The sequence below is a fragment of the Colletotrichum costaricense genome (assembly GCF_030867565.1).
Source record: "Colletotrichum costaricense strain IMI 309622 chromosome Unknown Scaffold_23.1, whole genome shotgun sequence".
Classification (NCBI taxonomy): Eukaryota; Fungi; Ascomycota; class Sordariomycetes; order Glomerellales; family Glomerellaceae; genus Colletotrichum; species Colletotrichum costaricense.
In genome coordinates this window covers 571,378-589,458 of record NW_026848252.1, presented here as the reverse complement: position 1 = coordinate 589,458, position 18,081 = coordinate 571,378, and the positions used below count along the sequence as shown (strand labels likewise).

General features: G+C 56.6%; 5 protein-coding genes across 5 annotated transcripts; 3 read left to right on the top strand and 2 right to left on the bottom strand.

The window, feature by feature from the left end:
- Nucleotides 1–3,732: 3,732 nt before the first annotated feature.
- On the top strand, nt 3,733–4,110 carry CCOS01_15349 (uncharacterized protein; the record flags this gene model as incomplete). Its single annotated transcript, XM_060463488.1, has 1 exon — nt 3,733–4,110. The coding sequence occupies one exon, from the start codon at nt 3,733–3,735 to the stop codon at nt 4,108–4,110; it is 378 nt and encodes a 125-aa protein (XP_060306091.1).
- Nucleotides 4,111–4,848: 738 nt separating this feature from the next.
- Nucleotides 4,849–5,148, bottom strand: CCOS01_15348 (uncharacterized protein; the record flags this gene model as incomplete). The annotated part of the gene is made up of 1 exon (XM_060463487.1): nt 4,849–5,148. One exon carries the CDS (start codon nt 5,146–5,148, stop codon nt 4,849–4,851), a length of 300 nt encoding a protein of 99 aa, XP_060306090.1.
- Nucleotides 5,149–7,818: 2,670 nt separating this feature from the next.
- CCOS01_15347 (fungal specific transcription factor) lies at nt 7,819–10,928 on the top strand (the record flags this gene model as incomplete). Its single annotated transcript, XM_060463486.1, has 4 exons — nt 7,819–8,942; nt 8,989–9,618; nt 9,670–10,054; nt 10,104–10,928. The coding sequence occupies 4 exons, from the start codon at nt 7,819–7,821 to the stop codon at nt 10,926–10,928; spliced, it is 2,964 nt and encodes a 987-aa protein (XP_060306089.1).
- A 2,412-nt stretch (nt 10,929–13,340) lies between these two features.
- Nucleotides 13,341–15,423, top strand: CCOS01_15346 (metallopeptidase family M24; the record flags this gene model as incomplete). The annotated part of the gene is made up of 5 exons (XM_060463485.1): nt 13,341–13,393; nt 13,510–13,685; nt 13,779–13,905; nt 13,970–15,100; nt 15,213–15,423. The coding sequence occupies 5 exons, from the start codon at nt 13,341–13,343 to the stop codon at nt 15,421–15,423; spliced, it is 1,698 nt and encodes a 565-aa protein (XP_060306088.1).
- A 1,008-nt stretch (nt 15,424–16,431) lies between these two features.
- On the bottom strand, nt 16,432–17,843 carry CCOS01_15345 (legume-like lectin family protein; the record flags this gene model as incomplete). The annotated part of the gene is made up of 2 exons (XM_060463484.1): nt 16,432–17,674; nt 17,734–17,843. 2 exons carry the CDS (start codon nt 17,841–17,843, stop codon nt 16,432–16,434), a joined length of 1,353 nt encoding a protein of 450 aa, XP_060306087.1.
- Between the last annotated feature and the right edge of the window lie 238 nt (nt 17,844–18,081).

Sequence of the window (18,081 nt, the reverse complement as noted above, 5' to 3'; positions counted from 1 at the left end):
ATTAGAATATTCCCCAAAAATGACAATGGCGATCGTGCCGACCTGGTGCGCAGATGATTGGTAGATGCCAGCCAGATACGGCAGTCGGTCGATCACTGGGATTAAGGGACAAAGTCTTGGCGATAAACTGTCCGTAAATGGAGCTCTATCCAAGGTATCCGTACTCCGTACACATGTATCTGTACGAAGTATGGGTGGTCCATCAAATTGATCAGGGACTGTGTTCTCTATTCCTTTGCGAATGAAGAGAAGCAAGTGATTGTGACAGGGCCAAGAAGCAGATTGCAGATAGCTGTGAGGTCTGCTTTCGAGTCCACCGAGACTAGAAACCTTTAGCCTCTCACTCTAACCAAGCATCTCGTTATCTAGACAGTCCACATGGGGAAAGCTAAGGGGAGTCGGTCTCTCATCTTCATATGTATGCCGTATCCGTACCAATTTGCTCATAGAAGCGGCACCCGCACCCTGCGCTCCGTTCGCCCCCTGGGCCCGCTGGTGCACTGATTCGTTTGATGACCGAGCTTGAAAAGGGTTGATTGATGGAGAGCATATGCTGATGTGCCAGCAGCGCAGCATTGGGATTGGACCAGCTTGTTCGGGATTCCTACATCAGCAAGGGCCAGGGACAGGCCGCCAGCATCGTGGCCGGGACTCGGAGCAGAACCCAAATCGAAACCGCTCAGCAGCCTGCAGACGGGCTGCAAGCAAGGCATACGCCGCATACCACAGGAGGACAGCTACCACATCACACCTGAGCCGCGAGCTAAGGTGGGAGGTGTGCTCGGTAAGGCCAACGCCGGTACGTACCCACAGTGCCAGATACAGGGGTCGGTAGTTGGCCGAAGGTCTGTTCCTAGAGGGGACGGGAAACTTGGGACGTTGAGGTGTGTTGTGCTTGCGGCGGGCTTGCTGTAGGCGATGCGCTGCAGGCTGTGGTTCTACACGATCCGTGGCTCCTTGGCCAGCCCATCTTACGTGGACAGGTTCTGTAGTCGCTGGTGCTCGAAATCGATGCCGTTGACCTCGAGTCATCCAAGCTTGGTTTCCGCTCAAGAGATGGGCTTGATCTTGACTGGCCTGCGTTGACGGGCCTCAAATTGCAAATGATCCCTGCATGGCAGTCTCAGATTCAGCTCGAGTTTCCAGTGTATGATTGTATAGGCGACAGCCCTGATTTGACAAAAATGTCTGGCGTCCAAAGGCTATGCCGTCGGGGCAATTCTGGACTCTCTGTTTCTACCGTATAACTGAGAGGGAATAAAAGATGGGGTGCAATGGCCAGGTTCGGGCCCAAGGTTCAAGCTGGGATTAGTAGGGCCGGAGCAAGGTCAGGGTCCTGGAGGAATAGGATTGAGTGTGGGATCGCGTCCTTGAGCGCTCGGCCCTGGGCCTGTCAGGTTATGGATTATGAGCTCGACGGATACCATGGCGGGACGATTGCGAAGAATAGCGAGCAGAAGAAAGAGAGAGAGAAAAGGTTAGGTTGAAAGTGTCAGAGCAAAAGTGCCATGTGAGTCGAGAGTCATGAGGGTATCCATAACGAGGCCCAGCGACATTGGACGATTTGGTGGACGTTGGATTGCCCGCGTCTGTGCCAGGAACGCCTGCTCGAGACACTCCATGACTGTGCAGCTTGCAAGCCGCAAGCCGGTCGCCTGGCTCCCAAGATGTGGGCGCTGTTGCTATTATCGTGTCACTCTTTGGTGGGCCGAGTTGTAACTTGTGAGCACCGAGAAGATGTAGATAGGTATTCGCAGCGTTGCGGTCGGGTCGGGTGGCCCCTGCGCAGGTACTCTGATGTGTGTACCTATCCGTACAAAGTCTCGATAGCTTTTAGCCTGGACTGACTGAGATGACGATTCCGATACATCAGACACGAGACAGGTAAAGGATATGAGCTGGTGACAATGAAGCAGACGGGTCGGACCCCAAAGATGAGTGGCTTTCTCTGGCACATTGGTGCTAGCCATACATTGGGACGAGGACGGGGCGGCTGCCCATGGTCTGTGTCTACCTAAGTCTGTGTCTGTGTCTGTTGGCACTTAGTAGGTAAGTTTCCCACCATTCTATTCGCAAGGTATTCGTACCTTATTACCATGTGGGATGAGATGAGGTGAGGTGAAGTGCAGGTGAAGATACGTACCTTGGCGACTTTTGGCGACACCCGACTGGGAAAGTGTAGGTGAGGTGGTTTGCACCGGCTGCCACCTTCTTCCCCGTCTTGTCTCGTCCTGGGAAGTGGCCGGGGGTGTGTTGTTGACTGAGGCGAGGTAAGGTAGGAAGGTGTTGTGTGTGGGTGTGCCTTCCCTCTTGTTCCTCGCTCGCACTGTGACTTGTCTGTACAGTGCGCCCCATATTAATCTCGACTTCTTGTCTCCTAGTGGCCAGCACATGCATTGAATGGTCTTTCCTCTCTCTCTCTTTCTTGCACGAAATCTTGCGGAAATAACGAGGACGGGCGAACCGCAAGAGGGCGCGCGCGCGAGGGGAAAGAAACCTAAGGTAACGTGGCCCGTTTCCTTGATTTTTGTCAGGCCAATGCCAATCCGTTCACTCCTGGGGGCGTGTGTTTGTAAGTTCCATTGGATTGCAAAAGAGAGAGCGAGAGAGGAAAAAAAAGGGGGGGACCCAACCAAGTGACTGCGGTGTCTGCTTGTTGTGAGTCGGCGACCGACCGAGGGCGTCCTGGGCCAGTTTTGCAAGCAAAAAAACCGCGAGAAAAACGCTGGCAATTGGCAGTATCTAGATCTGTTTGATATCCATAAGAGGCTCTCTGATATTCGATGCATGTTGTCAAGACAAGCGCAAGCGCGAAGGGGCGGGGTGGAAGTCTTGGCAAACGAAGGAAATCGAGCGTGCCAAGACTTTGAGACCCAGGAAGCTCTTGCCTGCTGTCCCGATTCCCTGATGTGCCGCCCCTTCCATGCGCCGTCTGTACCGTCTGTACTCCGTACCTACTGCCCCCCGCTCTTGGGCTGACGCGTTTTGGTGGGAGTGGGAGTGGGCGACCTTTTTTTTTTTTTTTTTTTTTTTCCAGTCTTCGAGCTGGGCACACTGAGCACCTTCCACGCCCGCACCTCACCCGCGGACCACCTCCCTTCCAGCCCGGTCAGCCCAGCGGTGTCGAGGTGTGGAACCGTGAGGTGGTTCCTCTCTCTCCTCCACACCACTCACCATTCACCACCCACCCCCAGTCCAAGCACACCCCAGGGACTCTGCTGGTCTCCCACCATGGACCAAAGTCCACGCCAATCTGAGAGCACCTAACCCGCCAAAAGAGAAATTTTGTCGTCAAAATACACCACAGACACGTCCCCAATGACGGATGCCAAGACTTCAGAACCTCATCGTTCCCTCAGCCCTGGGCCCTGTTCCTCTGTAGGGCGGTCCATTTCGACGACGTCCCGTCCGCCATGTGACGGCAATCCACAAACGAAGCCCTTTTCGAATATTCCATGCGTTTTCCATCCCACCGGTCTGCAGTCACTTCGGCCTTATGGGGAGAGGGGGGGGGGCCTCAAGCTGGAATGAATCTCGCGATGCCACCAAGTACAAGGCGTGCAAAGTACGGAGCTCCCGCAAGAAAAGCCAAGAGTCTCCGGGGGCGCCAGGGAGAGCAAGGGGAGGGGGGAGGGGAATCAACCCCCAAAAATCGCTGGCGATAAACCCTCGGTGTTCCAAGAGGGGCGTGAGCCATGTGCCCACACAAACACAAACCAGACCAGTTGCTTCATGACACTCGTCCAAAGAGCCGTCGGTCAAGACCGTTTACTCGCCTTCGCCGCCATCGTTGTTGTTGTCGTCGTCGTCTCCTCTTGGCCCTTGGCAAGCCCCTCCAACGCTCAAGAGTCCCAGCAACGTGCTCGCTTTCTTTCTGCCGCCCCCTGCTTCGCTTGCACATTACACGCCTCGACGGCGGTGGCCTACGTTGTGTCGTACACACACACACACACACACACACACACACATCGCGGAATCGCTCTGATGTCTCCACCACCGCGATGCAGACACAAACGAGGCATTGGACCCTCGATCCCGACCTCGGGAAGATTGCGGCGTGCTGTTCGGGTTACGAGTGGGGACCGAGGGAGGGGCACTAGTCGCAGATGAAAAGGCAATCGCAGATTGATACTGTCGTCGAACCATCAGAGGACATGACTGGACCACTTGCCCAAAATGACTGAGCTCCGTAACCATACCTACCGCCGCCATTCTCATGCGATGGTATGGGATGGACTAAAGGCTGAAAGGCTCGCGGGTGACGGGGCGGCGGGCTCGTTAGCAGATCCACGGACGGTTTGAGCCAGCAGGCTTTGCCCCGACATGTTGGAAACCGAACCTGCGTGCCAGCGCCTGCTTGGAAGCGTCCTCCGCCAACTCGCGGGACCGACTGTTTCGATGAGCCTTAGCACTGACAAACTCCCAGGTGTAGGGGTTGGCGGTTGTTGACAACTCGGGCTCTCAAGCTTCTTTTTTCCCTTCCCTTTGCGCGCTGGATTGATCATTGGACTGGACTAGATGCAGCTATGTCCGCAGTGCATAAGGGGGGTCCTCCCCGTCGAAGCTCAAACTGGGGTCTCCTGGGAAGCGCCTCCGAACCAATAGCATCCCGCGTGTTCCGTCAACTGAGAACCCGGGCCTGGCGTGTGAGTTCAATAAGTCAGCGTTGACTGAGATGAGAGCCTGACTTTAATTTCACCCCCGTTCCAGCTACTGACCCTCGTGGGAGGGGGGGGGGAAAGAAGACAGGCAATTGAAGTGGTCTACCGAGTATTGACTGGCAAGGCAAGACAAAGCGCCCTTGTCTATTGAAACCTCCACGTCTTCAAGCAGCTACGAAGACTTGGCCTACGCTGTGGTCACAACGGGCACGAACGGGCACGACGGCCACGTACCGGCGGCAGGTGGTGGACCGTCAGACTTGGAGGCTGGAAGCGATGGATCTACCGGACGAGGCCGGGCGGGATGATTCATTCCGTGGCGGTCTGTAATTGCGGTACGGGACCGAATGGCACGGAAATCCAAGCCAACGGTTGGTCTTGGGCAAGATTTTGAAGACAACGAAAATACACAAAGGGTAAAAAGGCATACGTACCCCCGGTTCCACCCTGCATCCAAACGCATGCACGAACGCCGCTGGCGCCGCATAGGTTTTTTTTTTTTTTTTTTTTTTTTTTTACCTTCTCTCTCTGCGAAGTATTCCATCCCCCCTCTTCAACATACCAAGACTCCAACACCAACTACGCAAAGCATGCATGGCCTTGCGAGTTGCAACTGACTGACATATAGATTCTATGCAGTAGCACCATCGGTTCGACCAAGTGGAAACTGGCCCATTCTCACGTCCCTCTCATCGGTTCCAGACGCATCTCCATTTGAGCAAAAAACTGGGCTGCATTCCTTTCCCGAAGGAACTCCGCCCTTTTCCTTTTTCAATTCCTTTTTTGAGCAAATCAACCGGGGCCGGGTAGGGACTCGACTCGCTCGCTCGCCCCGTACACGCAGTACTATCACTCTGTTCCTATCTACCGCACATATTCTGATTACTCGCCGACCGGAGACAGTTGCGCGTGCTCGGTGCTCACATAGTGGTCTTCGCGCGCGGTATCCGTACAGACCATAGAATATCCTCAGAGATATGCTTTGCCCACCGCAACCCTCTATTCACAACACAATCAGAAGCCCAGCACCTAGTCCCGTTCGGAGTCTCTTGCAAAAGAACCCTTCCCATTCTGATTACAGATGGCACGCACCGGATACCACATACTAGTGGCCCGGCGTCTTTTAACTCAAGATTGCCTAGCCCGAGTTGCTTAAGATAGAAGCCCCAGCGAACTCGGATCTCGTCATTGGGCTGTCCACTAGAACGGGCGCTTTTAACACGGGAACAAGCGTGGCCCTTGGAACGCGGCGCTCAAGTCACCACCAATCCCGACAGAAGCGAGAGCCGAGAATCGAGACTGGGAGTTAGTTACTGCCCAGTTGTTCAGACCATTGATTTTCACTGCCTCGACTGCCCATTGAATGAGCAAGTGCTACCTATCAGGACAGGATGCCCTCCTGAAGAGGCCAAAGTCAAAATGTCGCTGTCGCTGTCGCATGCAGGCAAGGCAGCCGCCAATCTCACAACCCCGAGCTCTTCTTCGTCCGTTTTTGTTTCGTCTTGGCTTTCCGCACATTTGCTGCAGCATCCTCGTTCCTCCCACTCCTCCCAGCGGAAAGGTACATGCGGACGAAGAGCAACCACAGCACCTCTTACACGCTCTGTCGTCCAAGGTATCCGTAGTCAACTACTCATATCCTAATTGCGTACTAAGGTGGGTAGATAGGCAATGGATTCCATTCAGTAGAAGGTACCTTCCGCGGAGTTGCTCTACCCATTACAGCAACTCTCACTGCCTGTCACAGATGGTAGACCCAAGAATGACTGCCGTCCATCTTCTGCCATCATACTGCACCTCCCATGATCCATCTCCCCTGCCAATACGCCCCCCCCCCCCTCCCGGCCCCCCGTCGGCGGGCCCTTTCTTGGTGCAGTTCTCAGTCTCTCCAAGTCTTGTCCCTCTGATGCTTCCGCCCACCCCCCAAGGGTACCAAGCCATCCCAAGCCATGCTGTTGCGAACTTTGTGTTGTTGCTGCTGCTGCAGTTGTGCTGCTCTCTCGCTCTCTCTTGTTGTTCTGCTCGCCTTACCTTGATCCATCTTGGCTTATTGGCCTGCCTACTTGGTTTGCCTTATGATCGCCCCTGTTCATCGTCCATGTACGGAGTACTTCCCACGGATAGTGTACATGCCTCTCTCTTGAGTCTTCCTTTCCCCCTCCTCTTCCCCCTCGGCCTCCACCACCACCACCTCATCCTCGTACCGATTCCTATCGCCTTTTCGTCTTAGCTTCCCCATCCCCCTTTGCGACGGTTTCGTATTGTCTCCGTTCCCTCTCTTGTTGACCCTATCCGCGACCTCACTTGGGTGACCTAGAGACACCCCCTCCTCTACCATGAAGAAGAAGAAGAAGCACCATCAACCATCCACCATCCACCACCCATCCAGCACCATCGTCACAACCAGGGGCCTACCCGCCTGCCCGCCAGATCGTGGTCCACGTCCTGCGTCCTGCCCCGTGTGTGGAATACGTATCTTTCGACCGCGCTACTGGGACTTGGGACTGCGGGACTACCTTACACCGTGCGGGACCATATTCTCTATACCCTCGAGTCGTGTACTCTGCTGTCTCAACCAACCCCGGCCGAGACGCTACCTACCCGCTACGTAATCCATCCTATTCCTCGCGCTCAGCTTTCCGCGCGACTTACACACCTGCCCTGGCCTCTCACACACCTTCTTCCTCTTTCTCTGTCTGCGGCCCTGCACCGCTGCTGCACCGCTGCTTCGTACCGCACCCTGCTCGGCCTTAAACAAGGGCCCTTCCACCCCCCCAGCTGCGGCCTGCCCAGACGAGCCCAGCAAAGAGGCAAAAGATCCCCCGGCTCCTCTCTGGTCTTCCCGTTTTTGTTTAAACTTATCTTCCTTCCATCCCCCGCGAAGTCTTGGCACACGTTTCGTTCTTCTCATGTTCAAGACTTGATCAGTCCGAAAGCCGTTCCTAGCGATTGGGTTGGCTTATCGGACCACGACCCTTGTACTATCAAATATGCAAAGAGCTCGTCCTCCATAACTGCACTTACACCGAGAACCGGGTGCTCACCACCACCACAACCACAACCAACACCAACATCTACCTTACAGCAACTATTGTCAGCTTCCTGAAGCTTACCCCAGGACAGCTCCAACGGGCGACCTGTTTTGTCGACTGCCAAAATGAGCCCTCCATCTCAGCCTGCCAAGGCCGCAACCAACAACAACAGCAACAACTCACCTCCAGACTCCCACGCTTCTGGCAACATGTCAGACAACGAGTCCGCAGCCCCTTCTGCCAATGGCTGGCCAGTCAAGGAGCCGCCTTCTCCAAGTGGAAGTGCCCATTCTGGCTCAGACATGGACGAAAAGCCCGGCGAAGCTGGATCCAACGCCCCTGTGCAGAAGCGTCGCCGTGTCACCAGAGCGTGCGACGAGTGCAGGCGCAAGAAAATCAAGTGCGATGGCAAGCAGCCTTGCACCCATTGCTCAGTCTATAGCTACGGTGAGCCTCCTTCCTCGATGCTGTTGTCTCGGTGCAAAGGACTAATTTCCCCAGAATGCACTTATGACAAGCCCTCCAATCGGCGGAGGAACCCTGCGCCCCAGTACATTGAGGCGTTGGAGAGCCGCCTGCAGCGCGCAGAGACTCTTTTGCGCAAGTTTATTCCAGACGTCGACTTGGCTGATCCGACACTGGATCCGGCCGTCCAGCAAGAGTTCCGCAACAGAGAGCACAGCAGGATCCAGAGTGCCAAGCTCAGGCACGACCCCTTTGTAGCTCCCGAGAAGGAGGACCCCCAGCTTCTGTCCATGATCGAGTCCATTGGCCAGCTGGACCTCGACGACAAGGGCGGCTGGGACTTTCACGGCGTCTCGTCCGGTGCCGTCTTCTTGCGACGCATGAAGGAGCACTTTCGAGGCATGATGGGCCCCGTCACAAAGGTGCCCTTCCTCCCACGGCCAGACAGACCCGCGGGCCTCATCAACCTGGACTCGCCAGCATCCGCAGCCAGCTCCCCGTTCGACTCGACAATGTCCACCGCTCCGGAGCTCCCCCCGAAAGACGTGGCCAAGAGCCTCTGCTACCTGTCGCTCAACTGCGCGACGTGTCTGATCCGCATCGTCCACGTACCGACCTTTTACCAAATGTTTGACCGAATCTACGAGAAGCCATACGACGACTACACCAAGGAAGAACACAAGTTCCTGGGCCTCCTTTACGCCGTCATGGCCCTGGGCTGCATGTACAGAAACCTGGACGAGAATGCGCCCCCCGTGGCCTACAAGGAGTCCGTCGACGAAGGGTATGAACCCCGGAAGCCTGTCCCGGACCGTACTAACATGCCGCAGAATGAAGTATTACGATACCGCGAGGCGCATCTTGCAGGACATTACAGAGTGCCGAGACCTGACCTCGCTGCAAGCCCTGCTCTTTATGATTCTTTTCCTGCAAGCCACCTCGAACCTGAGCGGCTGCTACGCGTTTGTTGGAATCGCCCTTCGGTCGGCCCTGCGCATAGGTCTGCACAGGTACTTGAAGCACGAGAAGATTTCCATCATTGAGCAGGAGGTGCGGAAGCGAGTATTCTGGGTTATTCGGCAAATGGATATCTACGTCTCGGCCATGCTCGGATTCCCGCTGATGCTCAACGCCGACGACATTGACCAGCCGTACCCCAGCGAGATTGACGACGAGTACATAACAAACGACGGCATCCTGACGCCACCGCCGGGCACCTTCTCCTTTTTTGAGGCTTTCAACGCCCACACCCGCCTGATGGAGATCTTGGCCAAGATCCTCAAGTTTGTCTACCCCTTGAAGGGGCTCGGCCAGAGTGTAATGAAGGGCGACAAGCCGGGAGCGACGTACCTCATTAGCTACGCTAACATTAAGCGGATCGAGGCCGAGTTGCAAGAGTGGTACGAGGTCCTGCCTGCGCAGTGGAGGCCGAGACCAGACGGCCCCGTGGAGGTTATTCGGTGCGTTTCTTGACACCACATTACAGTTGATCCAGGCTAACATATGTCTAGGGTGCGCCATTTGCTGCGGTTTGCCTACGCACACGTCCAACTGGTCCTCTACCGCCCGTTTCTGCACTACGTCTCCCCTCGCCTCAGTATGGGCAAGAACATTGACGAGCTCTCGTACGCCTGCGCCGCAGCCTGCATCAGCGTGTCGCGCAACATTGTGCACATTGGCATTGAGATCCGCAAGCAAAACGTGCTGGCCGGTCCGTACTGGTTTATGCTGTTTACCGAATTCTTTGCCATCCTCTCCCTCGTCTTTTACTCGATTGAGAACCCAGAAAAGATTGGATCGGCAGAGGTATTGGAAGATGCCATTGCAGGCAGAGACATGGTCTCGAAGCTGCAATCCAAGAGCCAGGCGGCCGACAGGGTCACAGAGGCCCTCAACGTAAGTCTCTCTTCAAGGTCCTAGCTGGCGAGTATACTAACTGGGGTAGGTTTTGTTTGAACAACTGCCGGAGAGACTCCAAGAGGCCAAGACCCGGCCAATCCCTACTAAGAAGCGTTCGGCACCTGGGCCAAAGGCCAGCTCGATGCCGGTTCACGGGCACCCGGCCCTGCAGCCGGGCATGGGTCAGCGCCGCTCCGAGGAACTGAGCCGACCATCGAGCGTGGTGATGGCGCACGGAAGGATGGCGCAGGTACCGCTTCGTGCGTCTTTTGACGGCGTGCCCATCTCCGAGGCAGGATACCAGGACCCGTCCCTGGCGAGCAACATCCAGGACCTCCTCGGGATGGACATGTCGTCACGGGCGACGCCGGATTCGGTGAGCACGTCGGCCAGCTCAACGCAGCGCCCGCCACAAGGATTCCCGCCGCCGCACAACATGAACCATATCAGCAAACTCGACTCGCTCATGTTCCCGTCAGAGGATCCGTTTGCCTACCCCAACCAACCGATGATGGAACTGGGATACCAGAAGCCCGGGACGAACAACGTCAGCGGCCCGCAGGAGACGTTCATGATGCCCGGCGCATTCGACGACATTGACACCCAGCTCCTCGGCCAATCTCCCGCGTACTATCTGCAAGGACAGAGCCAGCAGCAGCAACATTCACACCACCAGTCTAGCTACGACCTATCGAGCATATACCAGCAGCACTCGGGCTACTCTGGCATGCCGGACGCGGCTCGGATCGAACAGGCACGACGAGCGCACATGCAGCAGCGGCCCGCGGAGCTCGAGAGAATGCTCGCAGAGACTGGCTACCAAAGCAACTGGGCAGGCATGCTCGGTAGGAACGGATATCAGGGCCTATAGGCAACCATTTCGCTTCTAGTGATACCCAGCATTTATTTGGAGCCCTGCTAGTTCAGGGTGCGATCTATTTTGGGCGGGGACTTTTTACACAGAGAGAGAGGAATTTTGAACCAGAGGGGAAAGGAGACACACGGCCGTATCGATCTAGGCGTTCCGGTCATACTTGATATGGATTTGATCAAGTTTGCATGGCATCATCACCAAGGGATGTCTGGATTGGTGAAGAGGCTCACACGAGCCTGGATTTTGGGATTCAGGGTGGTCAAAGAGACGGCCCCCGAGGCATACACGCAGGAGAGCGTGTAGGCACACTCACACAGCAGTTGTATGTAGTTGTCATTACAGCTAGCATACGTTACAATGGGACATGGAATTACCAAGACGGGGTTGCAGATGTGGTGACAATGTGTGGGGTACGGGATAAACGAGTGACAAAAGTGCGACACACGCCCCCAAGCCCAGGGACGGAACAACCAACCCACTTGCGACACAAACGGCCCCCGAGGGGGGCGAGGGTAAGGGTGTAGCCGTGAAGCCGCCATTGAATGGAGTGCAGGGCATTGCAGACGCATCTGCATTTGCATCGCAGCAGGCTTGCAGGCCGAATAGTATCCGTATCCCGTAAGGCGTGGCGCGATGGACGGCGGTGCGGAGGCGTCGCGGCGTAAGCTCTCCCCAATATGCCAAGCTACCTTATGGACCTAAGACTAGGTAGGTCCCTAGGTATTATTCCTGGACGTGAAAGGGTGACGATTGTTTTTTCTGCACAAATGTGAAGGTAGGTACCCCTCCTCCACCTTGTTCCGGTTGGCGGACGGGGCTGATGCGAGAGACAGTTCCTCCCTACCTAACCCCCGTTTACTACCTTGGAACGGGCTCAATGTCCAAGGTCCCAATTGGTTGGATGAGGTGTGCTGGTGTACGAAAGGGCTCTGGAATTGATTGATGGAAAGGTATGGTGCTGGATATTTCGTGGTATTCTACCCGGTGAGGTATGTTCGTGTTGGTTGTGAGAGAGAGCGATGACGGTGAGGTGAGGTGGGCGTGTACAGTATGATCCCGACTGGCACGGTACCTTGGACTGAGGTAGGGATCGTGAAGGGGACCGTTTGGTGGGTATCCATACGGAGTACATTTCACCGTTGGGGTCGACCAGGGGCCCGCTCGGGAGACCGATGCTAATGGGGGCCGTCAGCAGGCACGAACCAAGCCGAATGAGGACTTGTCTGCGAGGTAACTGGATCGCGGCTGTGTTTTTTTGGTAATTCCTTTCATGATGCCTCTATCCATAGGTAGACCGTAGATGGATGTCATTCCATTAGGAACCAAAAAAAACACCAGCGTCCGTCTCCACGGACCACATTGGAGGCCGACGGGACGCTAGTATAGTAGCGAAGCAAACAGGGCTTAGGATCGTGAGGTGAGGTGGCCCAAAGACGGGATATCTCCGCTAAATCCTTATCAGAGTCTCACTGCGGGGCGCAGGAACCGCTGGGTCTTTGCCTCTCACCTACCCTTCCAAGGTACGCCGTTTCGGCACCGACAGAGGGCTTCTAGCCGTACACGGTACGAGAATGGTCGGGCGTCCCTGAAGGTCGACTTTCTCCATTCCTTGGACAGTGCGGTAGCCTGTAGGTATGCTCGCGCAGCGAAGGGGAAACGCGGGACTAGTACGGAGTAAGGTAGTAGCAGGCTAGGTCGTGCCCGCCCTATCATGGGATAACCGTTTGTCAGGTCTCCCCTCTCTCTTTACCCGATAGATCCAGTTACTTGTTGTTGCCCTGCGGTGACCCGTAAGCTCTCATGGCATCCTTCGGAGGCACCGAAGCAAGCGGAGCCTCTTTGCGCTAGACAGACGAAAGCCCGGCCACCGGACGTTGGAACCTCTGTCTCTCTCTCTCACCTCTTGTCCGCCTTTGCAGAAGCACACCCCCGTTTCCAACCGAACAAACATTTGCATTTCGCGCATTGGGGAACCAACCACTCAAGTTGTCAAGGTACCCGTGAACCGCTGGCCCATCTCTTTGGATTGAAAAGAAGCCTTGGCCGACGGTGCCTTGTCACTAACAAGTGTAGAAGAACCCGCCACGCCACGCAAGCGCCACCCCCATTTCGAGCCACAGTTCTCCAATTGGCGTGTCTCGTAATCCGTGCGTTTCTTAGCCGCAGACGACATACCATCAAACTACTGTCTGTACCTTACACTTTACCTTGCGTGCAGAAGGTACACACGGGTTTGCTTGTTCAAGATCCCCAAATCGACAAGAGAAACAACAAGACCATACTGCGAGGCAACGTCAGACCGCTCCCCCCCCCCCCTCCTTGCCCCTCTCCCTCGATTATTGACAAGTCCGGACAACAATACCTATCGCCCACACACACACTCACACACCCCTCAACGTGACCCGAACCATGGAGAGCGCCATTGATCACGATGTAGTTGTGGTGGATGAGTTTGATGCTCTGTAGGTGGAGTCGCATTGCGCGTCAGCGTCCTTGTTTCCTCTTCCTTGGGCCCCGTATTCTATCTTGGTCTCCCAATGTTCGCTTTTGGCTGACCCGTGTTTCGCCGCCAATAAAGGTCCATTGAGGTCAAGACGTCGGCTGAGCCGGTTGAGTCGGTTGTGTCGGTTGCGCCTATCCCGACCAAGTTTCCCGGTACGCTTCCCGCGCCCTGCTACCATTCACGCACTGTTCTGTCAGGTCACGGTGACAAGCGTCGCTGGGACCTTGACAAGACCTGGATGGCGTCGCCTCGTAAAGAGTCTAGTCGTCTACTGTACCCGTTCTGCGACTGTCGTGGGCGTGGTGTCCGTCTTGTCCATGGGGGATGCTGATCTTGTGTAAAAGCTAAACTCCACGCCCGCAAGGTCGCCGCGGAGCTCAACGCCAGCGATGGCCTCGTTTTCCTGCCCGGTGAGCCAAGCCGCAGCTATGAGGACTCGGACATGGGTCCGACCTTTCGCCAGCGGCGATAGTATGTCTCTCCCCATGGCAGACTGCCCCCTGAACATCTGCTCCACGTACTGACACGCGAATAGCTTCTACTACCTGAGCGGCGCCAACTTTGCCGACTGCGCCGTGACCTACGAGCTGGCGTCGGACCGCTTGATTCTCTGGATCCCCTATGTCGAGCCGCGCCAGGTCCTCTGGTTCGGCTCGACGCCGGGTATTTCGGAATGCCTCAAGCAGCTCGACGTCGACGACGTGCGCTACACGACGCAGCTCAATAAGTTTCTGTACCGCCATCTGACGCCCGGTTCGACGCTCTACGTCCTCCACGCCGACCAGGTGCCGCCGCTGCTGCACGGCGACCTGCTCCAGACGGCCGCCGAGGTGCGCGTCGACACCACCTCGCTGCAGCCGGCTGCGGACCAGGCCCGCGTCGTCAAGACGGAGTACGAGGTCGCCATGATCCGCAAAGCCGCGGCCGTGTCGGCGGCGGCCCACCGCAAAGTCGCCGAGAGGCTGCTGAAGCTGGGCAACGAGAGCGAGATTGAGGCCATTTTCCAGGCGTGGTGCACCACCGAGGGCGCCCGGGAGCAGTCGTACGCCATCATTGCCGGCAGCGGCAAGAACGCGAGCACGCTGCACTACGACGCCAACGACGAGCCGCTCGAGGGCCGCGAGGTTGTCGTGTTCGACGCCGGCTGCGAGTGGCACTGCTACGCGAGCGACATCACCCGCACGCTGCCCATTTCCGGGCGCTTCTCGACCGAGAGCCGGGCCGTGTACGACGTCGTGGCGAGGATGCAGGACGAGTGCATCGCGCGCATCCGTCCCGGGACGCTGTTTTTCGACCTGCACGTCCACGCGAGCCGGGTCGCGCAGGAAGGCCTGCTGAAGCTGGGCGTCCTCCGAGGGGACCCGGCCGAGGTGTGGGATGCGGGCACCGTCGCGGCCTTCTTCCCGCACGGGCTGGGACACCACGTCGGGCTGGAGGTGCACGACGTCTCTGGGCGCGAGAGGCTGCTGCTGCTGAACAAGGGAACGGGCGGGCGGGTCGGCAAGAGGGAGGTCATCACGCCCGAGATGATGAGTGCCATGGCGCAGGCAGGCGTCGGTGCCGGTGTTGGCGGTGCTGCTGCTGCTGCTGCTGCTTCGGTGCCGCCGCCGTATCGGGGACGGCAGTACCTGCGCAAGAACATGATCGTGACGGTGGAGCCCGGAATGTGAGTGTCTTCCCCCCTCTGGATCGAGAATAACTCAGCCTACCCAGACTTGTAGATGAGGTGTGGTCTGAGAACGTCGGGAACGTTTGCTAATTAGTCAAACGAAACACAGCTACTTTTGCAGAGAGTACATTGAGGGCTACTTCCTCAGCAACCCGCGCCACGCCCGCTTCATCAACAAGGCGGTGCTGGAGCGGTACTACCGCGTCGGCGGCGTGCGTATCGAGGACGACATTCTGGTCACGGACGACGGGTACGAGAACCTGTCTACGGGGGCGCCCAAGGGGGAGGAGCTGTTGCGGGTTATCAACGGCAAGGCGTGAGATGCCTCTTGGGGAGTGAGAGGTGATGATGATGACGATGATGATGAAGAAGGGTTGATATTCTTTGATTGGTTTTGCTGGGAGCGTTAGAGTAGTTTTTTTTTTGTAGATAGAGATAGTAATGTGTATATGCGCGACGGTGTTCTCGTGTACATCTGTCCGGTTCCTTGGCGGTAGCTGGGAAGTCATGCTATCATTAAGATTGTTAGAGTTTCGCGGGTTCAATGAAGGGGGGGGGGGGGGGGGTTCGCGTCAAGTGTAGACGCCGGAGGCTCTCTGGGAGTCGAAGACTCTCCCCTCCTTTTTTTTTTGATATGCCCTTGGAACATGAAGCTCGTTTATATTTGGAGGATGTAAGTAAATCCTATGTTTTGTCTCCTTGCCTGGAGGGAAAATAAACAGCAGCATATTCTCCTTTCAGCTTCTTCAAACGTCTCAGACATGTGGAGGATGATGAACAGGGAACCTTGAACACAATTATTGGTATCGTCAACAGGGCTAGAGAGGAGTCCAGGGAGGGGCGTGGAGGAGCATACGTTTGCGAGGGCGGACTACTACCGAGATAGCCTCCCCTTGGGGAATGCAGCAGATGAGGAACCTGGGCTTGGAAGCCTTGTGGATGTCTTCATGCCCCATTGACTGACCATACGAATCACGGGCATTAAATTCATCCCAGAGAACCCATTTGTCCATCTCATCAGCAGGCACGATTCCACTACAACGACCGAGACCATATGTTGAACTCTAGACATTTTCGCTTCGATATTTATGTATCTTTACTTCATCCCATCACCACCTCGTCTAGTGCCGCCGGCCACGGCCTCTGCGTATATTCCGTCGTTCATGTCATCACTTCTTATACAAGTGAGGGTAAAGTGCGAATCATCTGACTACCACCGGCCATCGTCATGATGCTGCGAGACCACCACAGCCGTAGCAAGCCAACGACACGTACCAAACGGCATCTCCGCGCCGTCTGCGACCTTCCGTCACCCCTCTCACGTCCATTTACAGGTACTTCTTGGGCATCGAGTTCTTTCTCCTCTTGTACAGCAGATATCCGACGGCGAGGACGACCTGGGACCCGACAATGACGGCAATCAGCTTGCCGTGACCGGGGGCGGCCTTGACAATGTTGGACGAGAGGGTGGCGTGGTGGCCCTCCATGTAGCCCTTGAGGGAGTGCTCCGTGCTCTTCATCTGGAGGTTCAGGTCGGTGCGCATGGCGCGGATCTCGCGCTCGAGGCCGTTGATGCGGCCCTCGAGGTCGTTGATCTTTTCGAGCTTGCGCAGCTCGGTGCGGAGCGAGTCGAGCAGCTGCGACGTCTCGGCGTGGCGGTTCTCGGCCTGCTGCCCGAACTTGTTGACGGCGCTAAAGATTGTGCCGAGGATGTGGTTGACGGATTGCAGGCGGTTGTGCAGGTCGGCGAACTGCGCCTTGGACGAGGTGATTGTGTCGGCGCTGGAGTCGGGGATGGCATTGAGGTCAATGGGCTCGTCGTTGCCGCTGCGCGGGTTGCTGGGCTGGCCGTGGTTGGCCTTTTGCTCGTGTGCCTGCTGCTGCTGCTGCTGCTGTTGCTGCTGTTGCTGTTGCTGCTGCCCCTGATTCTGCTGCTGCTGCTCCCCGCCGTGGAGGCTATCGGACATGACGACCATCTTGAAAATCTCAAACGAGTCTGGGTTGTCGGCGCTCGCGGCCGTCAGACCAAAGGTGTAGCCCGTGGGGATCTTGACCTTGTCGCTCTCGAAGCACAGACGGCCGTCAATCTCGACCTTGAAGGCGCGGTCGGTCTGGCGCAGCTTGATCTGGCTGGGACGGCCGAGGTTGCGGTAGTGGTACTGGCAGTGGCCAAAGGCAAGGGGGCTAATGTCGCTCTGGGCCTTGTAGTCGGTGGACCGGTCGTTGAGGAAGCCGCGCACCATACCGCCGGTGCCGCCGTAGCCGTCGACGACGAGGACGAGACCGTCGAAGCGTCCGGCCGTGTACGCGGAGCTCATGCCGACGTCGGCAGAGCCGCCGTTGGTAAGCCAGATGTTGAGGTTGCCGCCGGCGCGCTCGGGGCCGTTGGCTCGGAAGTCAATATCGGCGATGAAGTTCTGGTGCATCACCTTCTGGGTGCTCCAGATGGAGCCGCGCTGGTTGCCAGGCGCCACCGGTGTCAGGATGATCTTGTTGGAGAGGATCTCGGGCTGGTTCGGTTGTCCCTGGAGGACAAAGTTGGGGACGTGGCCGTCATTGTTTGGTGATATGCTGTTGAGGTTAGCTGAGCCTCGGTGGCGCCAAGGGGGGTGGGTTGTTTGCAGTCCTACCTGCCAGAGTAGCCAAAGCTGAGCTCGTTGATGAGGTATTGAGCTTGTGTGAAGCTTGCACCGAGCAAGAGGGCGAGCGTCGAGCTCAGGGGAGCTTGCGACACACGCATCGTGGGTGGTTCGAGGCAGCGCGGGAGCTACCTAGTGTGTGTGGAGATGGGGGGTATCAAGTGCAACAACGAAGCCGGCCGTATGCCCACGAGGACGATCAATTGTATATTAAAATACAGGAATGCAAGGTCCTGCAATGCGGGCAGAATGTAAGAAAAAATGAAAAAAGTGCAGACGACGATGGGATCCAGAAAAGCGTGGGAACAATGTGGTTGGAAACCCGCCCAGTCGAGAAAC